The sequence below is a fragment of the Pongo pygmaeus genome, chromosome 6, assembly GCF_028885625.2.
Source record: "Pongo pygmaeus isolate AG05252 chromosome 6, NHGRI_mPonPyg2-v2.0_pri, whole genome shotgun sequence".
Classification (NCBI taxonomy): Eukaryota; Metazoa; Chordata; class Mammalia; order Primates; family Hominidae; genus Pongo; species Pongo pygmaeus.
The window spans coordinates 41,904,321-41,923,495 of NC_072379.2; the positions used below are offsets into that span (position 1 = coordinate 41,904,321).

Genomic DNA, 19,175 nt, shown 5'->3' on the forward strand with positions numbered 1-19,175 from the left:
ATCCCTGGCCCTGGAAAGGCACACTGGGATAGAGCTGCAGGGACATACCTCATACTCAGGCTGGTTGACCACACCCTGCGACACCAGCAGCTCGGCGTACTTCTGTAACACAGGCTTCTGCTTGCGGATCTGCTTGTACATGAGCGGCTGCGTGAACATGGGCTCATCCATCTCATTGTGGCCGTTGCGCCGGTAACACACCTGCTCAGAGCAGTGAGAGGATGTCAGAGACAAGGGCTGGCCCCTTGGGAAGAAGTGCTGTTCAGGCACCTGCCCCATCTCTCCTAGGTGATGGCCACGTTCTTCATTCCTCATGCCTGCCCTGGAGTTTACCTTCTCTAGAATTAGGATTCTGTGTATCTCTCCTTCACACAGTAGAGCTGCTCTATCAATGAGGAGTGGCCCTCCTCACCACCACAGCTCCTGCCTGGGAAGCATTCCTTGGTGCTTACAGGCCTGAACTATTTGGAGCTCAAAGGAACCAGCAGGAGGCCTGGCAGTAGAGAGCTCTGAGGTGACTCATCTAGACAAGCTCCTCTCCTTGGGACACAGTGGTGCTGAGGGCAAGAGGGGTGGGTCAGATGCTCCGCCCAGGACGTGCTGTCCCCAGAGTCACTCACCAAATCGACGACCACGTCCTTGTGGAAGGTGCTCCTCCACTCAGCCGCCACTTTGCACACGTACATGACAGCCTCGGGGTCATCTGAGTTCACGTGGAAAATGGGGGCATTCACCACTCGGGCCACATCAGTGGGGTAGGGGGAGGAGCGGGCCATCCGAGGGTCGGTGGTGAAGCCGATCTGCAAGGAACATGTAGCCTAGCAAGACGGCACCTGGCATAGCCGGCACAGGGACCAGAGGGCGGGGCTGAGGCCGGGCATGGCGTGCACTTGCCACCTGGCTACTCTGAGTACGTGCCCCAAAATGGCTGTTTACACTTCTTCTTTTCCTTTGTTTTTTCCTATTCTGATAACAAAATCCATATATATTTAACATAGAGAATTTAAAAGACATAGTATAAAAAATTAAATTAAGTTACCTATAATTCCACAGGCTATGGGGTAAATATTCTGATGTTTTCCTTTCCAGATTATTTTCTTTGTATGCATATATACGTAAATAAATATTTAAATTTGGGATCTTATTATTTCTATTATTTTGATTAATTCTTTTTATTTTTTGTAGAGATAGGGTCTCACCATGTTGCCCAGGCTGGCCTCAAACTCCTGGGCCTAAGTAATCCTCCTGTCTCGGCTTCCCAAAGTGTTATTATAGGAGTGAGGCGCTGTGCCCAGCCTAAGAATTTTTTTTTTTTGAGACGAAGTCTCACTCTGTTGCCCAAGCAGAGTGCAATGGCGTGATCTCAGCTCACTGCAACTTCCACCTCCCGGGTTCAAGCGATTCTCCTGCCTCAGCCTCCCCAGTAGCTGGGAATACAGGCACACGCCACCATGCCTGGCTAATTTTTGTATTTTTAGTAGAGACGGGGTTTCACCATGTTGGTCAGGCTGGTCTCGAACTCCTGACCTTGTGATCCACCCGCTTCAGCGTCCCAAAGTGCTGGGATTACAGGAGTGAGCCACCATGCCCAGCAAGAATTTTTTTTTGTTTTTTTTTTCAAAGAGAGAGTCATGGTCTGTCAACCAGACTGGAGTGCAGTGGTGCAATCATAGCTCACCTCTCATGCCAGCCTTCTGTGTAGCTGGTGTTATAGGTGTGCACCACCAGGCCCAGCTAATTTTTAAATTTTTTTTGTAGAGATGGGGTCTTGCCATGTTGCCTGGGCTGGTCTTGAACTTTGGGGCTCAAGTGATCCTTCTGCCTCGGCCTCCCAAAATGCTGGGATTACAGGTGTGAGCCACAGTACCCAGCCAGAAAAGAAAATTTAAAGGCTTCATAACATTCCCTACCAGTTAGATGTACCAAAATTTAATGATATATTCATAATTTTATGATCTGCATTTAAATTTTTATCTTATGATATATTTCAAACACAAAGCATGGTAATACCACACTGCTCACCCTTAACGCCTTCACCTAACATGAACGAATCTCAACAGTTTCGCCATATTTGTTAGTGGACCAAAATGTTTCTGTCACAGAGGCTCAAGCCCGCAGGTCTCCTTACCCTTAAATCAGAGAAGGACACTGCCACAAGTTGCTATTTGTATTTCATATGTCCGTAAACAGCATATAGTATCTTCTGAGGCTTGTTGGTAACTTTGCAGTTTGCCTTTTAACATTTGCTTTTATGATACACCCAGGTTGAAACATGTAGCTATACTTCCTTTAGTCTCTACTTTCGAGTGAAACTTAACCAGACACAGTATACCCCACAGAGTATTTATCCATTCTCCTGTTGGTGGACATTTCTTTTGTTTCCAATTTGTGGTAAACACAATGTTGCTGTACACATCCTTATACAAATTTTCTCCCTCAAACGCTGAGTTTTTTTGCAATCTAATCCTAGAAAGGGAAAACTGAGCCATAGGCATGAGCATTTTAAATTTTTCTAAATGCTCTCCTGAGTAGCTGTTCTACTTACACTCCTACTAGCAGCATATTAATATCCTGCAATTTCCATTTACCATACTGTGACCATTTCCCCAGGATATTAAACTTTTTTTTTTTTTTTTTTTTTTTTTTAGACAGAGTCTCGTTCTAACTCCCAGGCTGGAGGGCAGTGGCGCACCTCCGCTCACTGCAAGCTCCACCTCCCGAGTTCACACCATTCTCCTGCCTCAGCCTCCACGCCTGTAGCTGGGACTACAGGTGCCCGCCACCACGCCTGGCTAATTTTTTGTATTTTTTTTTTAGTAGAGATGGGGTTTCATGGTGTTAGCCAGGATGGTCTCAATCTCCTGACCTCATGATCCCCTGCCTCAGCCTCCCAAAGTGCTGGGATTACAGGCGTGAGCCACCATGACCAGCCATTCCCCAGGATATTAAACTTTTTAGTGGTTGTTTAATATCCCTTCCTATGGCTTTGCCAAATTTTATGCAAAGACGCTTCTGCTGTTGGACATAGGTTTGTTTCCTAACTTTGTGGCAGCGCAAATATGGTTTTGACAAAAACTTTTTTTTTTTTTTGAGACAAGGTCTCACTCTATTGCCCAGGCTGGAATGTAGTGGTGTGATCACGGCTCACTGCAGCCTTGACCTCCTGGGCTCAAGCAATCCTCCTGCCTCAGCCTCCTCAGTAGCTGGGACTACAGATATGTACCACTACACCTGGCTAATTTTTGTTTTATTTTGTTTTGTGTAGAGACAGGGTCTCACTTTGTTGCCCAGGCTGGTCTTGAACTCCTGAGCTCAAGCAATCCTCTTGCCTTGGCCTCCCAAAGTATTGGGAGCAGGTTTGAGCCATTGCATCTGGCAGACAAAGAGTCTTATGAAAAAATATTTACCATCAGATGGCTTCCTTAGGTGAAATTTCTGGAAGGGGAATTTCTAAGTATGTTCTAAAAGAAATAAGAGACTCAGCTAAGAAGTTACTTCCTCTCCTACAGATCTTCCTGATGCCACACTACCTCATGAGCAATGAGTCAAAACAGTAAAGAGATAAAGAAAATATTAGCAAAATCTAACTCTATATTTATGTTTAATGGCTTTTAAATAATCTCCCTTCTCACACTGACTAAAGAAATGATCAGACATAGTCAGACACTGATGAGAATATTAAAAAAAAAATGATGTACCAGAGCCTGACACATAAGAGAGCCCTGAACAATCTCAGCTGGTATTGAAGCCAGCATCGCCCATCTGGGGCTTCAGCATGTAAAGAAAGGCCTGCAGCAGGAAGTCAGTGATCATTACATGCCTTACTGCTAGAACCTCACAGAAAGAAACCCATTTTGCAAGGCTGAGGTCTCAGCTGCCCTCTCCAATGTTCACCACTGTTATGAGCTTCTGTGCCTTCATGCACATATGGATGGGAGCACACATGATGGAGGTGCACTCTACCAGCAGGAGTATCTACTTGGGTGGATGTGAACACATGTGATGGAGGTGCACTCTACCGGCACGGTTATCTATATAGTGGCTGTGCATACACACATATGACAGAGGTATACTCCAAATATACTCTGTACTTTTTTCTACCATGGGTGTATTAATAATACTTCTTGGTATATTATTTGAGGCAGCTATACTTACCACTATACCACCAATGTACTCTCTTAGTATACTTTTGGGAGTTAGTGTTTTAGTAGGAAAATCTCGCTAAGAGGAAAAGCTGGTCTGGGAGACAAAGGAACCCTAGGGCCAAATGGTTTCTCCTCTCACCCCTAGCCCTTCTCACCCCTCCCATCTATTTCAACCCTGACAACTCGTTCACTAGCTGTGCCAATACTTCCAATGAGGAGGAATCCAAAACTTCTGGAGGAGCCGGTTCCCCTTTTGGAACAGGTCTCACTGTTAGGAGTTCTTCCTTTCATTCAACTAAAATCTGCTTCTTGGTAATTGGAGCCACCCACTGGAGCTAACTCTGTCCATTAGATGCTTTGCTACTCAATCATTTATATTTGAAAACAGTATCCAAGTGCAAAAGAATGAAGTGGGACTCCTTTGCACCATGCACAAAAATTAACTCAAAACAGATCATAGATGTAAGGGCTAAAACTATAAGACTCAGAAGAAAGCATAGGAGGTAAAACTTTGTGACCTTGGGTTAGGCAAAGCCTTCTTGGATATGACACCAAAAATCACAAGCAACAAAAGAAAAAACAGATAAATTATGCTTGATAAAAAATAAAACTTTTGTGCTTCCAAGGACACCAAAATTGTCCCATATTTGCAAATCATCGGATACATGGCTCATATCCAGAATATATAAAGAACTCTTACAATTCAACAATAAAAAGACAATCCAGTCAAAAAAAAGGCAGAGGATCTGAATAGAAATTTCCCCAAAGATATACAAATAGCCAATAAGCAAATGAAAAGACACACACATCATTAGTCATTAGGGAAATGTAAATTAAAACCAAAATGAGATATCACCTCACACCTTCTAGGATGGCTAGAATAAAACAGACAATAACAAGAGTTGATGAGGACATGAAAAAACTGGAATCCTAGCAGGGGGTGCAGTGGCTCATGTGTGTAATCTCAACATTCTGGGAGGCTGAGGCAGGTGGATAACTTGAGGTCAAGAGTTCAAGACCAGCCTGGGCAACATGGCAAAACCCTGTTGCTACCAAAAAAAAAAAAAAAAAAAAGAAAAAAAAATTAGCTGGGAGTGGTGGTACATGCCTGTAATCCCAGCTACTTGGGAAGCTGAGGCAGAAGAATCGCTACAACCTGGGAGGCAGAAGTTGCAGTGAGCTAAGACTGTACCACCACACTCCAGCGTGGGTGATGGAGTAAGACCCTGTCTCAAAAAAAAAAAAAAAAAAAAAGGAACCCTGATATATTTCCAGTGGGAATGTAAAAATGGCACAGCCACTTTGAAACAGTCTGAGATTGCCACAAAAAGTTGAACGCAGAGATACCACATGATCTAGCAATTCTACTCCTAGATATATACCCGAAAAGGAATTCAAACATATGTAGACACAGGCTGGGCACAGTGGCTCATGCCTGTAATAATAGCACCTTGGGAGGCTGAGGCAGGTAGATCACCTGAGGCCAGGAGTTCGAGACCAGCCTGGCCAACAAGGCGAAACCCCGTCTCTACTAAAAATACAAAAATTAGCCAGGCATGGTAGTGCACACCTGTAGTCCCAGCTACTCGGGAGGTTCAGGCACTAGAATCATTTGAACCTGGGAAGTGGAGGTTGCGGTGAGCTGAGATCATGCCACTTGCACTCCAGCCTGGGCCACAGAGAGGAGTGTAGGTGGCACAAAAAATAAACAACAACAAAAAATGTACATATAAGGCCTGGCGTGGTGGCTCACACCTGTAATCCCAGCACTTTGGGAGGCTGAGGCTGGCGGATCACGAGGTCAGGAGATCGAGACCATCCTGGTTAACGGGGTGAAACCCCGTCTCTACTAAAAATACAAAAAATTAGCTGGGCATGGTGGTGGGTACCTGTAGTCCCAGCTACTTGGGAGGCTGAGGCAGGAGAATTGCGTGAACCCGGGAGGCGGAGCTTGCAGTGAGCCGAGATTGCACCAGTACACTCCAGCCTGGGCAACAGAGCGAGACTCCATCTCAAAAAAAAAAAAAAAAAAAGTATATATAAACACTTGTACATAGATGTTCACAGCAGCATTATTTTATTTCTTTATTTTTTGAGACAGAATCTTGCTCTGCACCCAGGCTGTGGTGCAATGGCGCGATCTCGGCTCACCGCAACCTCCGCCTCCCGGGTTCAAGCGATTCTCCTGCCGCAGCTTCGAGGGTAGCTGGGATTACAGGCACGGGCCACCACACCTGACTAATTTTTGTATTTTTAGTAGAGACAGGGTTTCATCATGTTGGCCAGGCTGGTCTCGAACGCCTGACCTCAGATGATCCACCTGCCTCAGCCTCCCAAAGTGCTGGGATTACAGGTGTGAGCCACCGTGCCCAGCCCACAGCAGCATTATTTATAATAGCCCAAAAGTGGAAACAATCTAAATGTTCACCAACTGATATAGGGCACATATTGTATGATTCAATTAATATGAACTTTTCAGAATAAATACATCTATAGAGACAGAAAGTAGATTAGTGGTTGCTTAGGGCTTGGGAGGATGGAGGGGTAGGAGTAAGATAACTAAGGGATGCAAGGTTTTTCCTTAAGGTGATGAACGCTCTAAAATCAACTGTGATAGTTGCACGTATTTATAAATATACTAAAAACCACTTAATTGCAGACTTGTTAAAGGGGTAAATTACATGATAAGTGAACTATATTTAATAAAGCTATTAAAAAATACAATTTAAAAAAGTTGAGCAGGTGGGTGTGGTGACTCACGCCTGTAATCCCAAGCACTTTGGGAGGCTGAGGAGGGTGGATCACTTGAACTCAGGAGTTCAAGACCAGTCAACATGGTCAACACAGTGAAACCCTGTCTCTACAAAAAAAACATAAAAATTAGCCAGGTGTGGTGGTGCATGCCCATAGTCCCAGCTACTGAGGAGGCTGAAGTGGGAGGATTGCTTGAGCCTCGGAGGTGGAGGCTGCAGTGAGTCTAGATTGTGCCCGGGCACCCCAGTCTGGGCAACAGAGTTAAGACCCTGTCTAAAAATTTAAAAAAAAAAAAAAAAATTCTTTTTTTTTGGCTGGGCATGGTGGCTCATGCCTGTAATCCCAGCACTTTGGGAGGCCAGCGCAGGCGGATCTCTTGAGCTCAGGAGTTCAAGACCAATCTGGCCAACATGGTGAAACTCTGTCTGTACTAAAAAGACAAAAATCAGCCAGGGGTGGTGGCAAGTGCCTGTAGTCCCGGCTACTCAGGAGGCTGAGGCAGGAGAATCGCTTGAACCTGGGAGGTGGAGGTTGCAGTGAGCCAACATCACTCCACTGCACTCCAGCCTGGGTGACAGAGCTAGACTCCATCTCAGAAAAAAAATAAAAAATAAAAAATAAATTTTTTAAAAACATGAGCATATCCCAAACAAATCCCAAAGAAATTCATGCCAAGATACATCAAACTTCTGAAAACTAGACAAAGAAAATATGGCCGGGTGTGGTGGCTCATGCCTGTAATCCCAGCACTTTGGGAGGCTGAGGCAGGTGGATCACCTGAGGTCAGGAGTTTGAGACTAGCCTGACCAACATAGTGAAATCTGTCTTTACTAAAAATAACAAAAATTAGCTGGGCGTGGTGGCAGGCGCCTGTAGTCTCAGCTACTCAGGAGGCTGAAGCAGGAGAATCCTTGAACCCAGGAGGTGGAGGCTGCAGTGAGCCAAGATCATGCCATTGCACTACAGCCTGGGTGACAGAGCAAGACTCCGTCTCAAAAAAAAAAAAAAAAAAAGAAAAAGAAAAGAAAAACCTTCCCACAAAGAAAACTGTAAGCCCAGAAGTCTTTCAGTGGTGGATTCTACCAATCATTTAAGAAGGGAATAATATTAATTATACAGAAACTCATTCAGAATACAGAAGAGGAACCTCCTCTTTACATTTCATGAGGCCAGCATTACCCTGATACCAAAACCAGACAAAGGCATTACAACAAAAGATCAATACCCCTCATGAACATAAGACAAAAATTCCACATTTGAAAATCAATGTACTTCATCATTAGCAAACTATATGGTCATCTCAATGGATGCAGAAGAGCACTGACAAAAATAAGCATCCATTCATTATATATACTGTCCACAGATTAGAGACAGAAGGGAACTCGCCTAGTCACGGTAAGGGACATCTACAAAAAAGCTACAGCTGACATCATACTTAACGATCAAATACTAAACACTTTCTTCCAAAAATTGGAAACAAGAAAAGGATGTCCGTTTTTATCCACTTTGACACTGTGCTGAGGTCCTAGCCAGTGCAATAAGAAAAAAGAAAATACAAAGCACAGATACATGTGGATTGGAAAGGAAGGAAATAACTTTCTCTATTTGAAGTCACATGACTGTCCATCCAGAAAGAATCCTCAAAAAAAAAAAAAAAAGAAAGAAAATTAGAACTAATAAGCAGTTACTCAAAAAGTTAAAAATAGAACTATCATGTGATGTAGCAATTCCACTCCACTTCTGGATATATACTCCAAAGAACGGAAAGCAGGATTTCAGTCAGGCACAGTGGCTCATGCCTGTAATCCCAGCACTTTGAGAGGCCTGAGAGGGAGAATTGCTTGAGCCCAGGAGTTCAAGAGCAGCCTGGGCAACATAGAGAGACCCTAACTCTACAAGAAAATTAAAAAAAAATTAGCTGGGCATGGTGGTGCACACCTGTAATTCCAGCTATTTTGGAAGCTGAGGTGGGGGGACTGCATGAGCCCAGGAGTTGGAGGCTACAGTGAGCTATGATGACACCACTGCACTTCAGCCTGGGCGACAGAGCAAGAACCTGTCTCAAAGGAAAAAAAAAAAAAAGAAAGCAGGGTGTCAAAGAGATATATGGACATACATGTTCATAGCATCATAGCAGCATTATTCATAACAGGAAAATGTGGAAGTAACCCAAGTATCCACTGATGAATGAATAAGCAAAATGTGATATATTCTACTTATAGAGTGGAATATTATTCAGCCTTAAAAAGGTAGGAAATTCTAACACATGCTATAACATGGATGGACCTTTTGGACATTCTGCTAAGTGAAATAGCCCAGGCACAAAAACACAAATACTACGATTCCATTTATATGAAGTCCTTAGAGTACTCAAAATCATAGAGACAGAAAGTAGAGTGGATGGTTCCCAGGGGCTGGGGGTCAGAGAAGCAGGGACTCGGAGTTCATGTTGAATGGGTATGGAATTTTTGTTGGAGATGAAACAGTTTTGGAGATGGATGGTGGTGATGGTTGCACAATATTATGAATGTATTTAATACCACTAAACTGTTCACTTAAAAATAGTTAAGAATGTAAATTTTATGTATATTTTACCATAGTAAAAAAATAGAAAAAAGGCCAGGAGTGGTGGCTCACGCCTTTAATCCCAGCACTTTAGGAGGCTGAGGCAGGTGGATCACGAGGTCACGAGTTCATGACCACCCTGACCAATATGGTGAAACCCCGCCTCTACTAAAAATACAAAAATTAGCCAGGTGTGGTGGTATGTGCCTGTAATCCCAGCTACTCGGGAGACAGGCAGGAGAATCGCTTGAACCTGGGAGGCGGAGGTTGCAGTGAGCCAAGATCACGCCACTGCACTCCAGCCTGGGTGACAGAGCAAGACTCTGTTTCAAAAAAAAAAAAAAGAAAAAAACTCAGTTCAGTAGTGAGGTTGGTTTTTTAGACATCTCTGTTCCCTTGGTACAGGGAACTTTTCAGGTCTTCTAACACTATTCTTTCAAAGAAAGCAGATCAAATACTGACTCTTATCATTTCCTCTAGTAAGCTAATTCAATCTCTCTGCTCCTCAATTTTCACTTCTGTAAAATGGGAATAGTACCACTCACCGCATGGGTAACTACCCTACAAATTAATATACATAAAGTACCTAATTCAGCATCTGAGACACAGTAGACAGTAAGTGGTAGCTTTTACCATATTGTGTGTTATATTTACACTGGATAATGTTCTTACCCTCTCTTAGTATTTGACCTCTTAAATTTTGAGCTCTTTAGTGTTTGCTACTTAGTGAGCATATTTACTTATTTAAATTTAAATTTTTCCCTTTCTCTCTCCACTTCTTGCTGAGACAGCTGCATGTGTTTCTCTGTCCTCCTCTAATCAATTCTAAACTATAACAAATCATCTTTATAACCAACCAGTATCTCATCACTTCCTTGCGTCAGTCTCTCCAATGGCCTCCCAATGTCATTGGGAGCTTTCCTCAGGCGCTGGCTGATGGCAGTTCTCTCTTGCACTAATGATGAGCTGCGATGGCCTTGTCCATTCCCTCAGACACTAGGACCTCTCTCCTGACTTGATCCGATGCTCCCCAATATTTGCCTACCTGACCTTGAAGTTTCCATTTAAATGTCAAATGCTCAGTGACTAGTCTGCTGACTAACCCAGTATCTTGCAGAACACCTCCCACACCCACTTCATGGCACTGTCCATGAGCCCCCTGACCCTGCACTAAACTATAAGGTCTGTGATGATAGGGAGCACACCTGTGCTCTGCCTGGTACCTAGGAGAGTACCTAGAGTTAAAAGGCACTAGAATATCTGTTATGGAAACTTCACACGCATCGATGAGGGGAACCCTTAGATATGGCTGGTGGAAGAACCTAACAGGTGATATGTATCAGGCCTGGGCAGAAATATTCATGAGAATGTTCATCACAGCATTACTGAAAATAAAAAATGAGAATCCTAAGAGTCCATTTTATGAAACAAGTTATAAGATATTTCTATTAAAATTATTTTAAAAGGGTATGTAATGGTATGAGCAAATATGTGGTAAATAAGAGTGGATATAAAGCTGTGTACATGGAACCCAGTTTCTTAAAGAAAGAGAACGTCCCCATGCATGGGCCATCTGTATGCCTGTGGAACCAGAAGAAAATATTCTTGTCCGGCATGGTGGATCACACCTACAATCCCAGTGCTTTGGGAGACCAAGGTGGGAGGATCACTTGAGGCCAGGAGTTCAAGAGCAGCCTCGGTAACAGAGTGACATCCCGCCTCTACAAAAAATAAAAAAAAAAATTAGTCAGGAGTGGTGGTGCACGTCTATAGTCCTTGCTACTCGGGAGGCTGAGGCAGGAAGATTGCTTGAGTCCATGAGTTCAAGGCTGCAATGAGCTATCATCATGCCCCTACACTCCAGCGTGAGCTACGGGGCAAGACTGGTCTCAAACAAACAAACAAAAATCTAAAACAATAATGCCATCTTAAAAATAATGCATTAAAATCTATTTTTTTCTTTTTTATTTATTTATTTATTTATTTTGAGATGGAGTCTTGCTCTGTCATCCAGGCTGGAGTGCAGTAGCGTGATCTCAGCTTACTGCAAGCTCCACCTCCCAGGTTCACGCCATTCTCCTGCCTCAGCCTCCCAAGTAGCTGGGACTATAGGTGCCCGCCACCACACCCGCCTAATTTTTTTGTATTTTTAGTAGAGACGGGGTTTCACTGTGGTAGCCAGGATGGTCTCGATCTCTTGACCTCATGATCCGTCCGCCTCGGCCGCCCAAAGTGCTGGGATTACAAGCATGAGCCACCACGCCCAGCCTATTTATTTTTTTCAAGACAGGGTCTCACTCTGTTGCCCAGACTAGAGTGCAGTGGCATGATCATGGCTCACTGCAGCCTCAACCTCCCAGGTTCAAGTGATCCTCCTACCTCAAACCCCCAAGTAGCTAGGACCACAGGCATGCACCACCATGCCTAATTTTTTTTTTTTTTTTTAGACAGACTCTTGCTCTGTCGCCCAGGCTTAGTGGTGTGATCTTGGCTCACTGCAACCTCCGCCTCAAGGGTTTCAAGTGATTCTTGTGCCTCAGACTCCCAAGCAGCTGGGATTACAAGTGCATGCCACCAAGCAGGTAGCTTTGTATTTTTAGTAGAGATGAGGTTTCTCCATGTTGGCCAGGCTGGTCTCGAACTCCTGGCCTCAAGTGATCTGCCCACCTTGGCCTCCCAAAGTGCTGGGATTACATGTGTGGGCCACCATGCCCGGTGCTAACTTTTTTTCTTTTCTTTTTTTTTTTGAAATGGAGTTTTGCTCTTGTTGCCCAGGCTGGAATGCAATGGCGCAATCTTGGCTCACTATAACCTTCACGTCTCAGGTTCAAGCAATTCTCCTGCCTCAGCCTCCTAAGCAGCTGGGATCACAGGCATGTGCCACCACACATGGCTAATTTTGTATTTTTAGCAGAGATGGGGTTTCACCATGTTGGCCAGGCTTGAACTCCTGACCTCAGGTGATCCACCTGCCTCGGCCTCCCAAAGTGCTGGGATTACAGGCCTGAGCCACTGGGCCCGGCCACCCAGTGCTAATTTTTCAATTTTTTTTGCAGAGAAAGGGGGTCTCACTATATTGCCCAGACTGGTCTCAAACTCGTGGGCTGAAGCAATCCTCCTGCCTTGGCTTCCCAAAGTGCTAGGATTACAGGCGTGAGCCACTGCACCTGGTTTTTAATAGCAGATGTATTTTTATAATCAGAAAACTGTGAATGTCCTAAATGACTCAGAGATGTCATTCTAAGTAAGACTGATGGGAGCAGCAAAGCCGCAGCCTGGTGTGAGGTACCTGGTTGTTGACGACCACGTGCACGGTGCCATGAGTTGTGTAGGATGGCAGGTCACTGAGGTGGAAGGTCTCGTACACAATGCCCTGGCCAGCAAATGCAGCGTCTCCATGCAACAGGATGGACATGACCTGTAGACACCAAAGGAGACCCCAAATCCAAAATGTTCTGATTGCCAAGTCCACAAGGCAAACAGAGGAAATGCATCATTTGTTTTTCAAAAAATAACGTTTTGAGATAATTTCAAACATAGAAAGTAGCAGGAAAGTCCACAGGGCCCCAAATCCCCAACATGCTAGCACCTTGGTATATCTGCTCAACACCAACACACCCTGCCATCATCATCTGTTCTCAGCACTGAGAGAGCTGTAGACCTGATGCATCGCTAGGACACTCTCCAACATGACCACCTGGACCCTCCGTTCCGGGAGGGCAGCACTAGCTTAGCCATCTGCCCCAGACCCCACATGGGAGGGCAGCATCGCTTGCCAGGTCTGTTCGGCTCCTCCAACCTGGAGCAGCTCCTCATCCTTCTTGTCTTTGCACCCTTGACAGACCTTGGGTCCCCACTTGGGAAGGACATACTGCATCAGGTCAGGTCACCTGGGAGGCTGCTGTCTGCTATCCTCCCTTTCACTCACCATTGTTTTCCTTGGCAATGAGAATAGTGGTAGTATTTTGTGAGAAGAAACTTTATATCCTGTTCCTCCTCAAACCTCCACCCCAGCCTCAGCAGTATTGACAACTGCGTCTGAACCAGCCCCTTGGGTGGTTGATGGATGGCAAACACCAGTTTCTGTTACTCCTGCATTTATTAGTTGGCATTCTCTGCAAGGAAGAGCTTTCCCTTCTCCCTTGTTTGTTTACTCGTGTTAATATGTACTCATAGTTCCTATTTTATTCGACAGGTTTCATTAATATTGTTAGTTATTTTAATGCTCACACTGTTCCAGGTTGATATGGAGAGCAGCTCCTTCCAGCTGCCTCCCTTTCCTGTGAACAGGGACAGGTCTCTTTCATTTATGAGCACCTCCTTGCTTCCATGTTGTGCTGTCCCTGTCCAGCCCTGTACAATATCAGCTGTTTCTCTAAGAAGCCAGCTTCCTCCAGTAGAGGATGGGATTTAAGACCAGTATTTGTGTGCTCATCACTGCCAGGATATCATTTCTAGGCCCATTACGCATAGATCTAAAAAATATATGTGTGCATATGCAGGCGCACATATACATGGCTATTTCTGTGTGTGTGTGTGTGTGTGTGTGTGTGTATGTAATAAAACTATGAGTTTGTATTGATACCTCCAAATTTAAATCCAACACTTTCTAGGCCACCTCCTTCCATACCTATAAATATCTCCTACAACTGCAAGACACTCCATCCCCACTGCCTTTGATATGTTTCCACATTTGCTCTGTGTCCCCAATGCCACAATCATGTAAGCCCACCACCTCTACTCCTTGGATACACAGGCTATACCTCTTTAAAACTCTTGTATTAGTCAGAGCTCTCCAGAGAGACAGAACTGACAGGGTGAAGAGGAAGAGGGAGAGAGAGAATGATTTTCTTTCTTTCTTCTTTTTCTTTTTTTTTTTGAGGCAGGGTCTCACTCTCTCACCCAGGCTGGAGTGCAGTGGCACGATCTCAGCTCACTGCAACCTCTGCCTCCCAAGCTCAAGTGATTTTCCCACCTCAGTCACCCAAGTAGCAGGGAATACAAGTACATGCCACCATGCCTGGCTAATTTTGGCATTTTTTTGTAGACACGGGGTTTCACCATGTTGCTCATGCTGGTCTCAAACTCCTGGGTTCAAGCAATCCTCTTGCCTCAGCCTCCCAAAGTGCTGGGATTACAGATATGAGTCATCGTGCCTGGCTGAGAAAGATGGATTTTTAAGGAATCAGGCTGGCAAGTGCAAAGTCTGCAGGGCGGGCTGGCAGGCTGGAGACCCACGGCAGAGCTGATGTTGCAGCTTAAGTGTGAAGGCTGTCTGGAGGCAGAATTCCTTCTTTTCTGGGAACCTCAGTTTTTTCTCGAAGGCCTTGAACTGACCGGATGAAACCCACTCACATTGTGCAAGGTCTTCTACTTTACTCAAAATCTACTGGTTTAAACGTTAATCTTATCTTTACAAAATGCCATCTAGATGGGTGTTTAGCAAAAAAAATTGGACGCTGTGGCTAGCCAAGGTGATATATAACACACCCTCTCCTGCTGTGTCCTCAGCCTATGGGCCTACTGACCTGCACCTCCCTGAGTTCTTGTGATTACCCTGGTCCTCAGCGCTGTGCTGAGTCATCCTTGGTTAAGACCCATGATTTGTGTGTCAGGGACAAAACCCAGAATTTTTAAAAACAGAACTGCAGGTGTCCTGCCTTTTGGTGGATGTGGCAGGTGTTCACTAGGACAGTAGCATGTAAACGTAAGGATCTGGTTTGCTTACGGGCCCCCTTGGAGGTGTGCAGCTTTGCTACGATGCCCAGGCTGCCTGAGTGTAAAAGCCATTGGTTTTGAGTCACTGACATTTCATGCTTTCCTGATCCCCATAGTGTGTTGTTTCTTCCTGCAGATACTTTTCTGTCCAGTCTGTCTTCTGCTGACAGGGCACCTGTAGTCAGTCTTCCTCTTGTCATGGTATTTGTTCTTGATCATCCTGGTGATGTTGTACTGCGACTACCATGCCATACTGCACTGTGGTAACTGTCTGCTGAAATCACAGCCAGGACACATGGGGAATCTCCTTGTGTCTGGCAGCCTGAGCCGTACCTCTGGCAGGAGCGGGTTCTCCCTTTGCAGCAGGTTGCATTGCTGCACTGAGGAAATGCTTTCATGAACAAAGATCCCAAAGGCCATATTAGCACTGAGCCAAATCAGGTCTGTTTCACAATCATGCATGAGGTTATGGGACGACCTCAGCTGCACTTACAGAAAGTATGTAATTCTTCACGAATGCTGAGAGTTACATAACACACACTTCAGCTCCCTGAGTTTCTGGATTTAACAGAAATAAAATCATGTCCTATGGGTGTCAAGAGGAGTAAGAACAGGCAGATGGCTGAGCCTGCAATGACCCACACTGACCCTGCTGGGGACATGTGAGGGCTTAAGGCAAGGTGACGAGGAGGCTCAGAGAGAGGGCCTGGCAGCTATCCACATTGGGGCAAGGGCAAACTTGTGACAACAAGGTTTGTGTAGACTGGAAAACAAAGGGACTGACAGTTCGGACTCAGCTACATGCAGACTTATGAGCTAATCGGGACTAACCAGCCTCTCCTGTCCTGGCGTCTCATGAAGGGACCAATCAGTGTGACCATCTGTAGCAGTTTAAAATACACTCTATCACTTTTACTCTAATGATTTCATTCCTTTTTGGGAAATTTCCAGCATTATGAGGTGAGTACTGCTAGAGTGGATTTCTGTCCACAATCTATGAATGTAGGAGTCACCCAAAGTTTTCGGTAATCTCATTCCACTACTCAGCCCAAATGCCTGGGCGAGTGTCCTAGCCAAGGAGGGTGCAAATACCAGAGGCTCTGGTCATCACAATGCTGGTCTCCCCATGCCAATCTCGCCTTAGCCCAGGCCATCCCAGACACCCATTGTTGTTACTGCCTGCGGGGGCTGCAGGTTCCCCAAACAGAGCTGAGGACTCTTTGCATCTAGTTGAAGTTTCTGTGACACTGTCCTGGCCCATGAGCTTGAAGCCATGGAATGATGACCTCTGCGTCCCTGTGGGTCAGACTCGTTCTTTACAGTGAGTATTGATCAATGCGGGAATCACATCCCCAGCCCAGGCTCCATTACCTATGATGACAGTTTCCCTTCCTCTAACACTGTAAGCATGACAGTAGTAGATTTACAGTATTTAAAATTATAGAACCTGGTAAACTAATAATTGGTTCCACTTCTTTTTTTTTTTTTCCTTTGAGAAGGAGTCTCCCTCTGTCACCCAGGCTGGAGTGCAGTGGCGTGATCTCAGCTCACTGCAACCTCCGCCTCCCAGGTTCAAGCAATTCTCCTGCCTCAGCCTCCTGAGTAGCTGAGACTACAGGCGCGTGCCACCATGCTCGGCTAATTTTTTTTTTGTATTTTTAGTAGAGATGGAGTTTCACTGTGTTAGCCAGGATGGTCTCGAACTCCTGACCTCAGGTGATCCATCCGCCTCAGCCTCCCAAAGTGCTGGGATTACAGGGTGAGCCACCGCGCCCGGCCAATTGGTTCCACTTCTAACATAGACCTGACCTCTTTCCAGGGCACAACTAGGAGGCTGGCCCCTCCCTGCTCTGTGTCCCCAATTCCCCCTACATCTTTGCTCTTACCTTTCATCTCCAGAAAACATTCTTCCCTTCCCACCTCCCTAAATCCTGCCACTTCTCAAATAAAATGACAATTACCTGCTCTGCTACTAAGGGGTCTGCCTTCTATCCTTGGTCCAACTCTAGCCCACACACCCCTGCACACCTCTTCCAAAGCTCTTCACAGCTAACTCCAGTTTCCTATCATGCCGTGTATGTGCTATTTGCTTCTTTACACACGACCTTTTTTCTAAAAAGAACAGGAGGCTCTGGAGAGAAAAGTGGTGATGCCTTCTTTGTATGTTTCCCAGAACCCATACATAAGACATTACAAATATTTGATTTTTTTCTGATTATTTGGTTTTTAGGTCATCATTAATAGGAAATATAAAATTTGTCAGACAAGATTCTATCTTGAAGTTAAATAAGGGCAAACTGTTACAGTCTGTTGAGACTATTTCTACACTAGCAGGCAGGCGAGTCAACCCCCAACACTCAGTCACATGATCAGAAATGGTGAAGCAGGACCCCACCCGCCTGCAGTCTGTGTCCTCCTCCGTCTCCTACCAGCCCGTAAACTCCCGCCTCTGATCACAGCAAGCATGACTCTCCTGACAAGTCTCAGTTCTACAATTTCTCCTTCAGGCTCACCTACACTTTTTCCTTACAGAGACTCTCAGACTCCCCTCCTTTTCAGTGAAAATATCTCTGTCCATTCAGAGTAACTGCAACCTGGCTTCTTAACAGATTTGGTGAAGACAAAAGCAAACTTCCCACATAGTTCTGACGACTACAACTTCAGGAGAAGGAACACTGTAAGCGGGACTGTTTTACTATTGCTATTCTTTAAAAGTTGACTTTAAATAAATAAATAAATAAATAAATATATATATATATTTTTTTGAGACAGAGTTTCGCTCTTGTTGCCCAGGCTGGAGTGCAATGGCGTGATCTCAGCCCACTGCAACCCCCACCTCCCGGATTCAAGCGATTCTCCTGCCTCAGCCTCCTGAGTAGCTGGGATTACAGGCGCGTGCCACCACGCCCAGCTAATTTTGTATTTTTAGTAGAGATGGGGTTTCTCCATGTTGGTCAGGCTGGTCTCCAACTCCTGAACTCAAGTGATCTGCCCACCTCGGCCTCCCAAAGTGCTGGGATTATAGGCGTGAGCCACTGCGCCCGGCCAACTTTAAATATTTTTTTAAAGTCTAGATGCACCCAGGGCTCTGGGTTATGCTGGTGAGCGGAACTCCATGCTGGAACGTGGGGCCTTGACAATCTGCCTTGCACGCCTCTCTCTGGGCCTTACCTTCTTCCCTTCAGTGTCGCCACAGTAAAACTGTTCAGCTTTGGTCTTGCCCATCACCACGGGGTCAGCGGCCTCAAGGTGGGAAGGGTTGGCCACCAGGGAAAGGGTAATGTTCCTGTCGGTGACACGATTGATCCTGCGGTGATACATGCCCAGGTGGTACTTCACATCTCCGGAGCCCTGATGGGGTAAACAGTGAATTTGCACCCTGGCCAAGGAGATGCTCAGTCTCCAAAAGAGCCCTTTTATACGTGATTTTGTTTTTGAGATGGAGTTTCGCTCTTGTTGCCCAGGTTGGAGCGCAATGGCGTGATCTCAGCTCACTGCAACCTCCACTTTCTGGGTTCAAGCGATTCTCCTGCCTCAGCCTCCCGAGTAGCTGGGATTACAGGCATGCGCCACCACGCCCAGCTAATTTTGTATTTTTAGTAGAGATGGGGTTTCTCCATGTTGGTCAGGCTGGTCTCAAACTCTCGACCTCACGTGATCCGCCTGCCTCAGCCTCCCAAAGTGTTGGGGTAATGGATGTGAGCCACCACACCCAGCCTTATATGGGATTTCTATTCCCAGGAACCCAACGTAGAATGATATGGAGGCCTTTTCCCAGGATCATTCCCATCCAGGGCATAGGGAGAATGTCCCTCAGCCAGAGGGGATACACCCCTGCACTCAGAGTGGGGCTGCTGGACCTCTGACCAGGAGGTGGGCCACTGGCCACCTTTGTTCCAACACTAAAATTCTTCCAACAAGGAAGGCAAATCACAAATGGTACAGAAGAACCAACCCCCCGGAAGTCATTCTAAGAAAGAAGTGGAGCCAGGG

At 45.5% G+C, this 19,175-nt stretch overlaps 1 protein-coding gene across 6 annotated transcripts in view; it reads right to left on the reverse strand.

Moving 5' to 3' along the window:
* Positions 1-19,175, reverse strand: part of OGDH (oxoglutarate dehydrogenase) — a 481,583-nt gene that overhangs the window by 14,150 nt on the left and 448,258 nt on the right. For all 6 annotated transcript variants that reach the window (XM_063667354.1, XM_054494721.2, XM_054494718.2 and 3 more), the window contains 4 exons: positions 18,354-18,533; positions 12,754-12,882; positions 621-800; positions 49-201 (listed from right to left, as the gene is read on the reverse strand). In XM_063667354.1, coding sequence (XP_063523424.1) covers positions 49-201; positions 621-800; positions 12,754-12,882; positions 18,354-18,533 — 642 coding nt within the window. The remainder of the gene's footprint in view (positions 1-48; positions 202-620; positions 801-12,753; positions 12,883-18,353; positions 18,534-19,175) is intronic.